Here is a 16,059-nt window from a genome sequence, read left to right as displayed (position 1 = left end):
AACATGATCAACAAGGTTGTGAATCATGATCGCAAGCAAATTTGCTCAAATGTATTGTTGGGAATGTTATGAATAAAGAAGGGAAAGTATAAGTGTGAACATTAGCCCCAGTCCTAGTTGTAGTGTTAACATGCTATACCAATATTGTGATCAAGACACTTTCATGAAATGCTTATGTTGTTGAATGTATTTAGAGAGAATATTATCAAGAGAATAATATTCATCACATAGCTCTGAGGAATCCTGTAAGTATTTGTATGTAAATAACTGTTGACTAAGGTATTGTTAATTAGTACTAACAGCATGTAGAGATGACCTGGCAATAATTTATTCTAGTATAGATAATCTGAAAAGACTTTATTCTTATGTAAGTAATTGATGCCTAAGATATGGTAAATAGTACTAAGGGTTCAACTAGCGGAGCAGTTGTGGATCTGATAGAGCATGCCATCCTATGTCAGGATCAAAGTGGGACCAAAAAATATAACACAAACAAATGAATATAACTTCACTGACAAAGTAAATGTAATACAAAACTGCCACCCACCTTTGGGCAAGTGTCTGCAAAGCTGAAATCATATAGATCTTGAGGTCATCGCAATAACCTGCAATATGAATGTAGCAATAATGAAGAACACCATTACTACCAGGTCAACCGTACAATATTAGCTACATGTCAATTCATGTAATAGATTTGGACTGTGCAGCCTACACGCTTTAACTGACTTCAAACCACTAGCACATGCGTCCGTGCTCCGCAAGCCATGACAGCGCTAGTTATAGTTTGTGTACCAGGCCATAAGTCTAGTTTCTTTGTGATGATAGTAAGATGCCCCAGCACTAGTTATAGTTTGTGTACCAGGCCATAAGTCTAGTTTCTTTGTGATGATAGTAAGATGCCCCAGCGCTAGTTATAGTTTGTGTACCAGGCCATAAGTCTAGTTTCTTTGTGATGGTAGTAAGATGCCCCAGCGCTAGTTATAGTTTGTGTACCAGGCCATAAGTCTAGTTTCTTTGTGATGATAGTAAGATGCCCCAGCGCTAGTTATAGTTTGTGTACCAGGCCATAAGTCTAGTTTCTTTGTGATGATAGTAAGATGCCCCAGCACTAGTTATAGTTTGTGTACCAGGCCATAAGTCTAGTTTCTTTGTGATGATAGTAAGATGCCCCAGCGCTAGTTATAGTTTGTGTACCAGGCCATAAGTCTAGTTTCTTTGTGATGATAGTAAGATGCCCCAGCGCTAGTTATAGTTTGTGTACCAGGCCATAAATCTAGTTTCTTTGTGATGATAGTAAGATGCCCCAGCGCTAGTTATAGTTTGTGTACCAGGCCATAAGTCTAGTTTCTTTGTGATGATAGTAAGATGCCCCAGCGCTAGTTATAGTTTGTGTACCAGGCCATAAGTCTAGTTTCTTTGTGATGATAGTAAGATGCCCCAGCGCTAGTTATAGTTTGTGTACCAGGCCATAAGTCTAGTTTCTTTGTGATGATAGTAAGATGCCCCAGCGCTAGTTATAGTTTGTGTACCAGGCCATAAGTCCAGTTTCTTTGTGATGATAGTAAGATGCCCCAGCGCTAGTTATAGTTTGTGTACCAGGCCATAAGTCCAGTTTCTTTGTGATGATAGTAAGATGCCCCAGCACTAGTTATAGTTTGTGTACCAGGCCATAAGTCTAGTTTCTTTGTGATGATAGCAAGATGCCCCAGCGCTAGTTATAGTTTGTGTACCAGGCCATAAGTCTAGTTTCTTTGTGATGATAGTAAGATGCCCCAGCGCTAGTTATAGTTTGTGTACCAGGCCATAAGTCTAGTTTCTTTGTGATGATAGTAAGATGCCCCAGCGCTAGTTATAGTTTGTGTACCAGGCCATAAGTCTAGTTTCTTTGTGATGATAGTAAGATGCCCCAGCGCTAGTTATAGTTTGTGTACCAGGCCATAAGTCTAGTTTCTTTGTGATGATAGTAAGATGCCCCAGCACTAGTTATAGTTTGTGTACCAGGCCATAAGTCTAGTTTCTTTGTGATGATAGTAAGATGCACCAGCACAAACAAATTCAATAATATCCGCAGGTGGGTAAACCAATATCACTAGAAACAACACAATTGACTCATATACTATACCATCCATAGATAACCATACAATTTGGGGTTGCAGAGCAGTCCAATCTATATAATTCAACCAATATTTGATGATTAACAATGCAAATTAACAATCTACATAAACAATTACAACTTCCTGCACACTCTGTGGCCTCGCTGTATAATTTGAGTCCTAGAAATACAATATTTGGGCGTTGATTGAGGAAATTCGTCAATTAAGCCTAAGCAGAACCCTGCCATACCCAACAAACATGGCAAAACCCCCACAGGGCGATGAGGTAATTTTCCTCTACCCTGTTCCTAACATTTGCGTTTGTAGTAATAATTTAAAGGCATTCTGTCAAACAGGGAAAAATGCTCACTGTATAAAGAGAACACAGACTAGGACTTGCTTAAACTATGACAAAAATAAACTTACATGACAAACTGGCCAAGGGACTTTCTGTGCAGCGGTTTACAAATATAAAATATAACGCTCTTTTAGAGATCAAAATCTCAAGTGTTCTATCTAACTACACATAATAACAAGAGACCTCTAACTTCGTGTTGCTCGAACATTTCACATGGCTACGAAGGATCCACACTATTGTCACGAGAGCTGGACAGAGAACAGAGAAATAAAATATCATATGAAGCCAAAGCATTACACTGTACACTCAAAGGTGGGGGGGGGTGGGGGGGGGGGAAGTTCACACAGTACCACCGAGTACAATTCAAACAACAGACACTAAAAAAGCTTACTCTCATGTAACTAATTGATGCCTATCAAAAAAAGTATGTGTAAAAGTAAGTTGGCCTGCGTTTCGATCCTAGCAGGATCTTCTTCAAACGCTAAATGACAAGTAACAGTAACAGAAGGGACAAAAACACACAAATAATACAGACAAGTTAATGAGCATGGTGAACACAAAGAGATAGATGTAAGGGGATTAGTAGACAAGGGATGGAGAGAAGAAAGAAAGAAACCAACAGGGGAAGAGGAGAGGTAGGAGATAAACAGTGGAGGGACAAAGAGATGATTAAGGGAATGGGGTAGGAATAAACTGGAGCAAAGACAATGACAGAAAGGCAGGGAGAAAAAGAGTGGTAGAGAGCTATGAGACGAGGAGTGATGGGGGGGGAACAAGGGGCGAAGGAGGGGGGGACAAGAAAAGTTAGTCATGTCTTTCCTGAATGTTGAGCCCATGAGATTGAATGGTGCGAAGGTGTTGCATCCACAGCCTCTCTCTGCTGATTCGTACTAGGTCAGGACGGCTACCTAAGGATTCAATCCCCTGTAGGGACATGTTGTTAATGGTATGGTTGGGAAGGTTAAAGTGTTCTCCAACTGGGGTCTCAGTCTTCATGGTGTTGACTGTGGATCTGTGACCATAGAATCGCTTCTTGAGGGTGGTTTGGTTTCGCCAAAATAGTACTTAAAAATAGTACTTAAATAACTAGTACTAACAGCATGTAGAGATGACCTGATAAAAGTTAATTCCTTTTTAACCAACTGTTGCCAAATGTATGTTTTATAGCATTGCTAGGATTATCTGTGTTTGTCCGTCATGCTGGTCATTGCTGGTTCTTTGCTGCATCTTTGCTGCATTCATCTCTACTCTCTGGTCTACATATTCAGCTATGTCAGTTCACTCACACCTGTTGGTATAGTCAAACATTGGTGTACTTTCATGAAATGTGAATATTCATATATTTGGAATATGAGAAAGTGGTAGTTTCTTGTGTTTGGGATGCAAATATTTTGCTTTTTGCAGGGAAAATGGTTTTTCCAGAAGTGAGGAAATCCTAACTACAGCTCACTTTATGTATGTGGATGATGGTGGCAGTGACAACAGCCTGGTGGAGAAAACGTACGACCTACAGACAAATGGCATTCAACTGGTAATTGCTCTAATTGCTTCACATAGGTCTTAGAATTATTTTCAGGACGTCTGTCTGTAGGCACAGTAAAAAAAAAGATCGTGAATATAGCTCCCAACCTCAGATTTACTAGTTTTTCTCTTCAATAACTTCTTCACAAAACTCCTAGTTTAAATGTAACACATGACTTCCTATAAAGTAAAAAAGGATAGTGAATATAGCTCCCAACCTCAGATTAAGTAGTTTTTCTCTTCAATAACTTCTTCACAAAAACTCCTAGTTTGTAACACATGACTTCCTATACATTTAAAAATGATAGTGAATATAGCTCCCAACCTCAGATTTACTAGTTTTTCTCTTCAATAACTTCTTCACAAAACTCTTAGTTCAAATGTAACACATGACTTCCTATACAGTTAAAAATGATAGTGAATATAGCTCCCAACCTCAGATTTACGAGTTTTTCTCTTCAATAACTTCTTCACAAAACTCCTAGTTTAAATGTTACACATGACTTCCTATACAATTAAAAATGATAGTGAATATAGCTCCCAACCTCAGATTTACTAGTTTTTCTCTTCAATAACTTCTTCACAAAACTCCTAGTTTAAATGTAACACATGGCTTCCTATACAGTTAAAAATGATAGTGAATATAGCTCCCAACCTCAGATTAACTAGTTTTTCTCTTCAATAACTTCTTCACAAAACTCCTAGTTTAAATGTTACACATGACTTCCTATACAGTTAAAAATGATAGTGAATATAGCTCCCAACCTCAGATTAACTAGTTTTTCTCTTCAATAACTTCTTCACAAAACTCCTAGTTTAAATGTAACACATGACTTCCTATACAGTAGAAAAAAGATAGTGAATATAGCTCCCAACCTCAGATTTACGAGTTTTTCTCTTCAATAACTTCTTCACAAAACTCCTAGTTTAAATGTTACACATGACTTCCTATACAGTTAAAAGTGATAGTGAACATAGCTCCCAACCTCAGATTTACTAGTTTTTCTCTTCAATAACTTCTTCACAAAACTCCTAGTTTAAATGTTACACATGACTTCCTATACAGTTAAAAGTGATAGTGAATATAGCTCCCAACCTCAGATTTACTAGTTTTTCTCTTCAATAACTTCTTCACAAAACTCCTAGTTTAAATCTAACACATGACGTCCTATACAATTAAAAATGATAGTGAATATAGCTCCCAACCTCAGATTTACTAGATTTCTCTTCAATAACTTCTTCACAAAACTCCTAGTTTAAATGTTACACATGACTTTCTTTTCCAATTCATTCTTTTCCAATTATTAATTTGGAATGTGGTATGTTATTACAAGTCAACAAGTCACTTAATCATTTACAGGATTTATTCTCGAACAGAATTCTCTTGTATTGTTTCATATTGGCAATTCATATTGGCAATTCATATTCACAAGGAAAGAATACATGAGATCCTAGTTAATAATAGCATTTTGATCCCAAAAGTGTACAATTACTGTTGTAACCCTTGAGCCTAATAGTGTCTTATTACTGTTAACTAATAGTGTATAATATTTACTTTGAGCCTAATTGTGTACAATTACTGTTGTAACCCTTGAGTCTAATAGTGTACTCTTACTGTTGTTAACTTTTAGACTAGTAATGTACAATATTTACTTTGAGCCTAATTGTGTACAATTACTGTTGTAACCCTTGAGCCTAATAGTGTCTTATTACTGTTAACTAATAGTGTATAATATTACTTTGAGCCTAATTGTGTACAATTACTGTTGTAACCCTTGAGACTTATAGTGTACTCTTACTGTTGTTAACTTTTAGACTAGTAATGTACAATATTTACTTTGAGCCTAATTGTGTACAATTACTGTTGTAACCCTTGAGCCTAATAGTGTCTTATTACTGTTAACTAATAGTGTATAATATTTACTTTGAGCCTAATTGTGTACAATTACTGTTGTAACCCTTGAGCCTAATAGTGTCTTATTACTGTTAACTAATAGTGTATAATATTACTTTGAGCCTAATTGTGTACAATTACTGTTGTAACCCTTGAGACTTATAGTGTACTCTTACTGTTGTTAACTTTTAGACTAGTAATGTACAATATTTACTTTGAGCCTAATTGTGTACAATTACTGTTGTAACCCTTGAGCCTAATAGTGTCTTATTACTGTTAACTAATAGTGTATAATATTTACTTTGAGCCTAATTGTGTACAATTACTGTTGTAACCCTTGAGCCTAATAGTGTCGTATTACTGTTAACTAATAGTGTATAATATTACTTTGAGCCTAATTGTGTACAATTACTGTTGTAACCCTTGAGTCTAATAGTGTACTCTTACTGTTGTTAACTTTTAGACTAGTAATGTACAATATTTACTTTGAGCCTAATTGTGTACAATTACTGTTGTAACCCTTGAGCTTAATAGTGTACTATTACTGTTCTTACCTTTTAGCCCAATGGTGTTGCTGCTGATAGTTTGATTGTTATCAGAATGAGACCAAACGACAAAGGACAGTTTGGCTTCAGTGTTAAAGGTGGCTGTGACCAAGGTGCCCCTGTCATTGTTTGTAGAGTTGCACCAAATACCCCGGTAAGTCTTATTCTATAACTGGTCTTTAGCCATTATTAGCGGTAGAATCCTTGGATACAAGAAATGCTCCCATACATAACATGTATTAGCTTTGAAGTAGGCAGCCTAGTAGGTTCTTTCTTTGATTTTTTCCATCTTATTATAAATTGTGTAACATTTCCATTCCATATTAATGGTCATTGTGGGCAGTAATGTTTGTGGCAAATTTTCTTACCATAAATAATCCAGCAGGGTATATAATAATGATCATTGTGGGCAGTATTTTTTTGTGGTAAATTTACACATCATACTGTTCCAGCAGGTCATATAATAATGGTCATTGTGAGCATTACTTTTTGTGGTAAATATTCTCACCATACATACTCCAGCAGGGTATATAATAAGAATCATTGTGGGCAGTCTATTTTGGTTACTTGCCATTGACAGGCAAGTATTAAACCTATGTAGTCAAGTTGGAGCGTGAATATGTGTGTATGTGACACCAAAGCTAGTAAATACCATATGTCCAGATAGGTAACCTCCGCAGTTCCCATATTTGGCATGTGGCTTCCCCATAATGAGTACTGTTTTTGGTGGAGGTGGAAGGTCATTGGGTCTGCTAAGGACATAATGTGAAATTCTCAAAAATCTCCAGAACCTGAACACCAAAGAAGCTCACATGGTAGGATAGCCTAATATGTAGTGTAAAGTAATTTGGTGTAGGTCAGAGTTCATTTAATGTCACCAGGGGTCAAAAATTGAAATCCTTGTAAACATGATATGTCTTGATAGGAAGCTGTATTGGCTCTCATATAGTGCATGTGGCTTTCCTATAATGCTTTTTTTTGTGGAGGTAAAAGGTAATTTGGGTCCATCACAAGTCACACTCTGTAAAACCTTTTAAACACAAACCTTTGAAACATGATATCCAAACACAGCTTACATCATATAGTTCATATATGGCCTGTATCTTTCTTATAGTGGGTGCAAGAACCCTATTATTTTGAGTGAAGGTCAAAGGTCATTGGGGTCAGCATCGGTCCAAACGTCAAATGGATCTCATCTGGTTAACTAAAACAAATGCAAATCTACTCTTTGTTGTTAGAGTGAGCATTCAAATAAATTACCAACAACAAACAATGTCCCTCTATCTTTCTTTCATTGTTGTGGTATTATGTCACAAGATTCCCTATCATAAAACCATGTAAGCACTGACTCTGTTTAGATTTATACTGCTCCCTATCTGCAGTATTAACTTAAGCCAGGGTTAGCTTGCAAACTACTCTTGTGCTGCATATGTCATGTATTTCAATGCCAGTTAACACTGGGACGGGTTTTCCTCTGGTTGTGGTAATATACTCAAAATTTCTGACCAGGGATAAATCATCAGGGGTTGTATCAGACTATGTGTTTCTTTTTGCAGGCTGACCTCTGTATTCCTAGACTGAACGAGGGAGACCAAATCCTGCTACTAAATGGCCAGGACATTTCCACTTACACAAATGAAGAGGTTGTATCAGCTATTCGAGGTATCTGTGAACTACAAAGGACAGATCTGGTGCTTACAGTCAGACCCAATGGTGAGCTCCCCCTTACACTCCCTCCACCAGTAACCCTTTGATCAGGGAATTTAGAATTCAAATTTTATTATAGTCCTGAAGGTTTTCTCATGTAAAAGAATATGGTTCATATGTTAAACAACTCTATAAATCTTTCCACTTGTGTAGCAATATTTCAATTTTGCATAGCATTTGGTGGTACGATACTGGATAAATTATTCTGCTTATATAAAGTTTTGCTTCATTCTATGAGCTTTGAGTTATTTGCTATCATGTTCCCTCATTAAATTAGGCATCCCTACTCGACATTGTCCACAACTGTTATAGGTCTTCTGGTTTTTGTGAAATCAGTTTTAAGTTAAGCCTTCTGTATGTGGGTCCACAGTATGGAATACAACAACAAAATTCTGTTTTGTGGTCAAAGGTTTTGTGAAGTCTACAGTGGTCAGTCTAAGAACCTTGTAATGAAAATAAATCAAAATAATTTTGAACTTCAAGGCACTTCATACTTGGTGTGTGGATCCACCTAACTAAGAACATTATGTTTAGTTTACATTGAGGAAAGTATTCCATGGATACCTTATAACTGCGTCACAAATTCAGCGGTATAGGCTAGATTTCCCCCATTGACTTAGTGTGCTGTTAGGCAACCATGTGGTCGAAGATAACAGTAATAATGAAAGTATTCCATGGATACCTTATAACTGCGTCACAAATTCAGCAGTATAGGCTAGATTTCCCCCATTGTCCAGCAATGCATTTTCACTCGGCCTATAGACTGTCAGTGTCTGATCGACTGTTGTTACAACACCGTTCAAAATGCATTGCACTGACATTTAGCCACGAGTCTCATTTGTTTTCTGGATACATTATTAGAAACTAGCGTTAGGCGACTTTATTAGTGTACAGATTTTTGCTAACGATGTTGTAAAGTTAATATATCGCGCATGTTTTTAAATACATAGTTATACATACCTTCTGTTACACATGTCTGTGACATTTGTTACCCACGTATGTATCTGTGATAGCATACATAGTTATGCATACCTTCTGTTACACATGTGTGTGACATTTCTTAACTGACTCATGTCTCTGTGGTAGCATACATAGTTATATATACCTTCTGTTACACATGTCTGTGATATTTGTTACCCACGTATGTCTCTGTGATAGCATACATAGTTATATATACCTTCTGTTACACATGTCTGTGACATTTGTTACCCACGTATGTCTCTGTGGTAGCATACATAGTTATACCTTCTGTTACACATGTCTGTGACATTTGTTACCCACGTATGTCTCCGTGGTAGCATTCATAGTTATATATACCTTCTGTTACACATGTCTGTGACATTTGTTACACATGTATGTCTCTGTGGTAGCATACATATACCTTCTGTTACACATGTCTGTGACATTTGTTATCCACAAATGTCTCTGTGGTAGCATACATAGTTATACCTTCTGTTACACATGTCTGTGACATTTGTTACCCATGTATGTCTCTGTGGTAGCATTCATAGTTATATATACCTTCTGTTACACATGTCTGTGACATTTGTTACACACGTATGTCTCTGTGGTAGCATACATATACCTTCTGTTACACATGTCTGTGACATTTGTTATCCACGTATGTCTCTGTGGTAGCATACATAGTTATACCTTCTGTTACACATGTCTGTGACATTTTTTACCCACGTATGTCTCTGTGGTAGCATTCATAGTTATATATACCTTCTGTTACACATGTCTGTGACATTTGTTACACACGTATGTCTCTGTGGTAGCATACATATACCTTCTGTTACACATGTCTGTGACATTTGTTATCCACGTATGTCTCTGTGGTAGCATTCATAGTTATATATACCTTCTGTTACACATGTCTTTGACATTTGTTACCCACGTATGTCTCCGTGGTAGCATTCATAGTTATATATACCTTCTGTTACACATGTCTGTGACATTTGTTACACATGTATGTCTCTGTGGTAGCATACATATACCTTCTGTTACACATGTCTGTGACATTTGTTATCCACAAATGTCTCTGTGGTAGCATACATAGTTATACCTTCTGTTACACATGTCTGTGACATTTGTTACCCATGTATGTCTCTGTGGTAGCATTCATAGTTATATATACCTTCTGTTACACATGTCTGTGACATTTGTTACACACGTATGTCTCTGTGGTAGCATACATATACCTTCTGTTACACATGTCTGTGACATTTGTTATCCACGTATGTCTCTGTGGTAGCATACATAGTTATACCTTCTGTTACACATGTCTGTGACATTTTTTACCCACGTATGTCTCTGTGGTAGCATTCATAGTTATATATACCTTCTGTTACACATGTCTGTGACATTTGTTACACACGTATGTCTCTGTGGTAGCATACATATACCTTCTGTTACACATGTCTGTGACATTTGTTATCCACGTATGTCTCTGTGGTAGCATTCATAGTTATATATACCTTCTGTTACACATGTCTGTGACATTTGTTACCCACGTATGTCTCCGTGGTAGCATTCATAGTTATATATACCTTCTGTTACACATGTCTGTGACATTTGTTACACTCGTATGTCTCTGTGGTAGCATACGTATACCTTCTGTTACACATGTCTGTGACATTTGTTATCCACGTATGTCTCTGTGGTAGCATTCATAGTTATATATACCTTCTGTTACACATGTCTGTGACATTTGTTACACACGTATGTCTCTGTGGTAGCATACATATACCTTCTGTTACACATGTCTGTGACATTTGTTATCCACGTATGTCTCTGTGGTAGCATACATAGTTATACCTTCTGTTACACATGTCTGTGACATTTGTTACACACGTATGTCTCTGTGGTAGCATTCATAGTTACATATACCTTCTGTTACACATGTCTGTGACATTTGTTATCCACGTATGTCTCTGTGGTAGCATTCATAGTTATATATACCTTCTGTTACACATGTCTGTGACATTTGTTACACACGTATGTCTCTGTGGTAGCATACATATACCTTCTGTTACACATGTCTGTGACATTTGTTATCCACGTATGTCTCTGTGGTAGCATTCATAGTTATATATACCTTCTGTTACACATGTCTGTGACATTTGTTACACACGTATGTCTCTGTGGTAGCATACATATACCTTCTGTTACACATGTCTGTGACATTTGTTATCCACGTATGTCTCTGTGGTAGCTCACATAGTTATATATACCTTCTGTTACACCTATCTGTGACATTTGTTATCCACGTATGTCTCTGTGGTAGCATACATAGTTATATACATGTGCGATGTTTGAGGATGAAATCTGTGTACAAATTAAATTCTGTAGGAGTCTCTGAGAGGAAAAGCAACACTATTGACATTGCTTCACTTGTGGATGGTTGATGTGTAATATCTAGACCAGCCAGGAGCCACTGAAACACTTCAATTCTCTTATAACTTAAAACGTAGCATAATGTAAATGGATCAGGTATTGTGCCTTTGTGTCGGTTGGATGAATTGAGGGATTATTTATAGACTGTATCTATTCTTTAACCATGACAGTTTATGTTAGTGATGATGTTGAGGAGGAGGAGGAGCCTGTCTTTCAATACATCCCAGAGAGCCCTCGTGTAGCCAATGGGGGCATTGATCCTCTGTCAGAGTCTATAATGCTACTACAGGAAGGACTGGCAAGTGGTACTGCATTAGCGCAATTTGAGGTAAGTGGCGTTTTGTTGGATTCAAGTAACATTCCATGTTTCATTCAACTGATGTATGTTGTTGCTCAAACCTACCATTTACAAAGAGATATCTACATAGCTTCAGATAAGTATGTTTAAGCATGTTTTTGGTCCCATTATGGTTTTCATTTACAATCTCATGGTTTCACAGCTGTGTCGTTTGAGGTCCTATTACATTTTCAAAACAGGAAATCTCATACTCATCTGTTATATGGGTGCTGCCTGAATCTATCTTTCCCATAGCAATCCACACTTCAGCTTCCTGTTTAACTATGTTTTAACCAACAGGCCTCAAATTTCACGGCGGCCACGACGGCCATGGCCGACGGTGCCCTTCCAACTGGCCTTGGTGCCTATAGGAAATCTGACGTTTTTTACGGCCAAAAATGCCTGCCCTTTTTCTTCGATGGCCGCCGTGCCCTTTTTGAGATCAAAATTATATTTTATGTCAGGGATATTAAATGGCACACGGTGGCAGCCGGATATGGTGTCAGGGTCAGAAATAAACGGGGGCGACGGGCGATTACTTCCGCTGAAGGTGACCTTTCCTTAAATCATGTATTTGTTCGTGTGTGGATAAAATCACTCACCACCAAATACGAAACCATTGTTCTGCTGAAAAGTAATCAAAGTTAAAAAGAAAAGAGAAATATAAGAAAATCACCCTCGTAATATCAGGTGTCTGTGTTAAATTAATTGTGACATGCATTTGCTAGGGTTTGCAGTAGCAGTTCTCACAATCCCGCATAAAATTTGAAGCAGTGCGGGAGGGTCGCGCACAATCATTGGGAACTTCCCGCACAGTCACTGGCAAATACGGCTCCCACTAAGCAATTTCAGTACTAGCGACAATAACCTAAAATCCCCACAAATCTCTGACCACATGTTAGCCTAACTTCACACTAAGTCAACATGGAAATCTAACCTAGCCATCTGTTTATTCGCTCAAGTAGTGTCGCAAATTAAAAATAAACATAAACAAAAATAAATAAACAAAAATAACATGCATGCTAGCCGAACACCACACGTATACAATGGGAAAATCTAGCCGAAGCATCTCTTTATTCGCTGAAATTGTGACGCAGTTAGCTAGAACTAAAATATCCATGAAATACTGCGACCTTCGACCACATGTTAGCCTAACAACTACACTAAGTCAATGGGAAGTGTAGCCTAACCATCGGTTTGCCAAAAAAAAAAAACTACGTAGCTTTGTTTACAACTTTCAATTTGTATTTTACGTACACCGTTGCTGTGGCGATGGATTGAAGGTTTTAACTTTGATTACTTTTCAGCAGAATAATGGTTTCGTATTTGGTGGTGAGTGATTTTATCCACACACGAACAAATACATGATTTAAGGAAAGGTCACCTTCAGCGGAAGTAAACCTGTGTTTTCTATTTCAGTTGATGGGTTATTGGTTTTTCGTCATATATTCGGTGGCTTGAAGTTATTTGCTAAACGTTCGCAAATTTTTGCGATTAAACTAATAATGAATTTGCTATAGGCAGCACTAGGAAGAGGGTAATTGTGCTTACTTTATCCTGTTGAATGCTTACATCCATTTTCGTAATTTTCGTAAACAGCATATTGAACTTTGGAAAAGAGCCCCACTAAACCTTAAAAAAGCCCTCGTAAATACATTAAGAGGGGCGTTTTTAAACTTTTCATTTTCCAAAATAGCCCCCCAAATTTGGGTTCTTAATTCCTACCCTGCATGGAGTGTTTCGTGTGTAAAACAACTTTCCCCACAAAAAAAGAACGGGAAAATAACCGAACACGTACTTCACATGCTCTATGATCACACGCACAGAGCACATCGGTTGGACTTAACTTGCTGATTTTTAAATAATTTTTCAGCATCAATAAAAAAAGTTTAAAAGAACATGCTGTTGTTAGTTACATTTTCAGCATTAACCCTATAAGCCTAACCACCCCAATAACAACCCATCAAACTCAAAAAGGCATTTTTGGTTGAATATTATTCTGTTGGCATGGATTGAGGACTACTCCAGTTAACTGATAAGGGTTTACAGTTTACATGAGATACCCCCATAATCAGAGTCTGTCCATAAATTTATGAGTTGAGTTACCATAATGATGGTTGATTTTGCTAAGGGTGAGGAAGCATTCAAATAAGAGTAGGGTTAAATAATTCAATTGACAAAAAGTAAAAGTAAAGTGAGAGAGACCACCTTCTTCTATTCTGCTTCATTAAAACAGCCGCCAGGACCTGGGACAGAAATTTTTTCATGATGTTTATTCTTTATTGCCTTGTTGCCCTTTGGTAAGATGCAAGTTGGCCTAGGTGCCTAACCTCACGGCCTTGGTGCCCTCTAAAATTTTGCCCCATTCAAGGCCAAAGTGGCCTTGCCCTAAAAATTGTGAAATTTGAGGCCTGGACCAATAAGAATTGTGTTGCAAAAACTTACAATGTGAATCATTGCTTCCTTTCACAGGTTGTGGATTAAAGTGGTAAATTTGTGGAGCTCTGTGTATCAGTATGCAATTTACTTTCTGTCTGCAGAAAAGTCCAGGAACAGAAAATTGATTTTGAATTTTTGGTGTTTCTATGTTTCAGCAACTTTACAGAAGAAAGTCTGGTATGACAATGAATGAGTGCAAGGAACCAGAAAATATTGCCAAAAATAGATATCGGGACATATCACCATGTAAGTAAAACAAATCAAAGGTAATCTCAACCAAAGCAGTTTGAACATGAGAGTGGTGTTCTCTTCTTTTCTCTAAGAGCCATACTTTCCATGGGAATAGTTGGGAGCAAGAATTACCCTTGTTGTTAGCTTTAGATTGTATTTGATCTTTATAATGCTTCTTCTCATTCTGTATAAATGTCTATACTTATATTTCCTTACATATTTTGCCTTGAGCAGTCCATTTTAGATGTGTATTCTCCTGTGATTTGCAATTGTCCATCCCAGTCTTTGAGCAATATTGGAAAGGCATTAGTGTTGCCTAAGTTTAAGATCATAAGCTGGATATTATAGCTAGATCTACACCTTACACTATCATAAGACTTACATGAACAAGGTGCTTAAGATGTGTGAGATAAACAGTATTAATGAAACTGGTGATGAATAATTAACTCTACATCATGCCAATGGGGGGTGGGGGGTTAAGGGCTCCTTAACGTCCCCCTCATCACAAGTTAATCATACAGTTTGGAAGTTACAATCATTATGCATAGCTTTAGGTAGCCTAACATTGGATCCTCATTGGAGGCTTTATAATAAACCATAATGGTCATGAAAAGGTCTAGAATTTTGGTTCAAAAGTGAGAACCTCAAAGAGTGGTAATATCTTATTCTCTTACAGTGGGAATATCTTCTCTCAGAGGGATGATTTTTTCTCTCAGATTTGTGATCTCATCTCTTCTACTCCCAAAACAGTCATCTCTTTTTCTCTCAGATTGGTAATGTCTCTCTGAGTGCTGTTCTCTTCTCTCAGAGTGTATCTCTCTTCTAAAGTGCTACTCTCTTCTCCCAAAGTGGTCATCTCTTCTCCAGAGTGGTCATATCTTCTCCCAAAGAGGTCATCTCTTCTCCAGAGTGGTCATCTCTCTCCCAGAGTGGTCATCTCTTCTCCCAGAGTGGTCATCTCTTCTCCCAGAGTGGTCATCTCTTCTCCCAAAGTGGCCATCTCTTCTCCCAGAGTGGTCATCTCTTCTCCCAGAGTGGTCATCTCTTCTCCCAGAGTGGTCATCTCTTCTACCAAAGTGGTCATCTTTTCTACCAAAGTGGTCATCTCTTCTCCCAGAGTGGTCACTCCTTCTCCCAGAGTGGTCATCTCTTCTCCCAGAGTGGTCATCTCTTCTCCCAGAGTGGTCATCTCTTCTCCCAGAGTGGTCACTCCTTCTCCCAGAGTGGTCATCTCTTCTCCCAGAGTGGTCATCTCTTCTCCCAGAGTGGTCATCTTTTCTTCCAGAGTGGTCATCTCTTCTCCCAGAGTGGTCATCTCTTCTCCCAGAATGGTCACTCCTCCCAGAGTGGTCATCTCTTCTCCCAGAGTGATCATCTCTTCTACCAAAGTGGTCATCTCTTCTTCCAGAGTAGTCGTCTCTTCTCCCAGAGTGGTCATCTCTCCTTACCTCTCCTTACCTATCCATCGATCCACTTCTCCTTGCACTACCTACTTCTCTATCCCTCCCCTTCCTCTCCTGCCATCCAGAACTTGCAGT

General features: G+C 38.0%; 1 protein-coding gene across 4 annotated transcripts in view; it reads left to right on the top strand.

The window, feature by feature from the left end:
* Positions 1–16,059, top strand: part of LOC139958378 (tyrosine-protein phosphatase non-receptor type 4-like) — a 94,573-nt gene that overhangs the window by 55,155 nt on the left and 23,359 nt on the right. For all 4 annotated transcript variants that reach the window (XM_071955397.1, XM_071955395.1, XM_071955394.1 and 1 more), the window contains 5 exons: positions 3,856–3,982; positions 6,428–6,565; positions 7,968–8,124; positions 11,685–11,842; positions 14,446–14,536. In XM_071955397.1, coding sequence (XP_071811498.1) covers positions 3,856–3,982; positions 6,428–6,565; positions 7,968–8,124; positions 11,685–11,842; positions 14,446–14,536 — 671 coding nt within the window. The remainder of the gene's footprint in view (positions 1–3,855; positions 3,983–6,427; positions 6,566–7,967; positions 8,125–11,684; positions 11,843–14,445; positions 14,537–16,059) is intronic.

The sequence above is a fragment of the Apostichopus japonicus genome, chromosome 18 (genome assembly GCF_037975245.1).
Source record: "Apostichopus japonicus isolate 1M-3 chromosome 18, ASM3797524v1, whole genome shotgun sequence".
NCBI classification, from domain to species: domain Eukaryota; kingdom Metazoa; phylum Echinodermata; class Holothuroidea; order Aspidochirotida; family Stichopodidae; genus Apostichopus; species Apostichopus japonicus.
The sequence above is the reverse complement of the archived record's forward strand: the minus strand, read 5'-3'. Positions and strand labels throughout refer to the sequence as shown.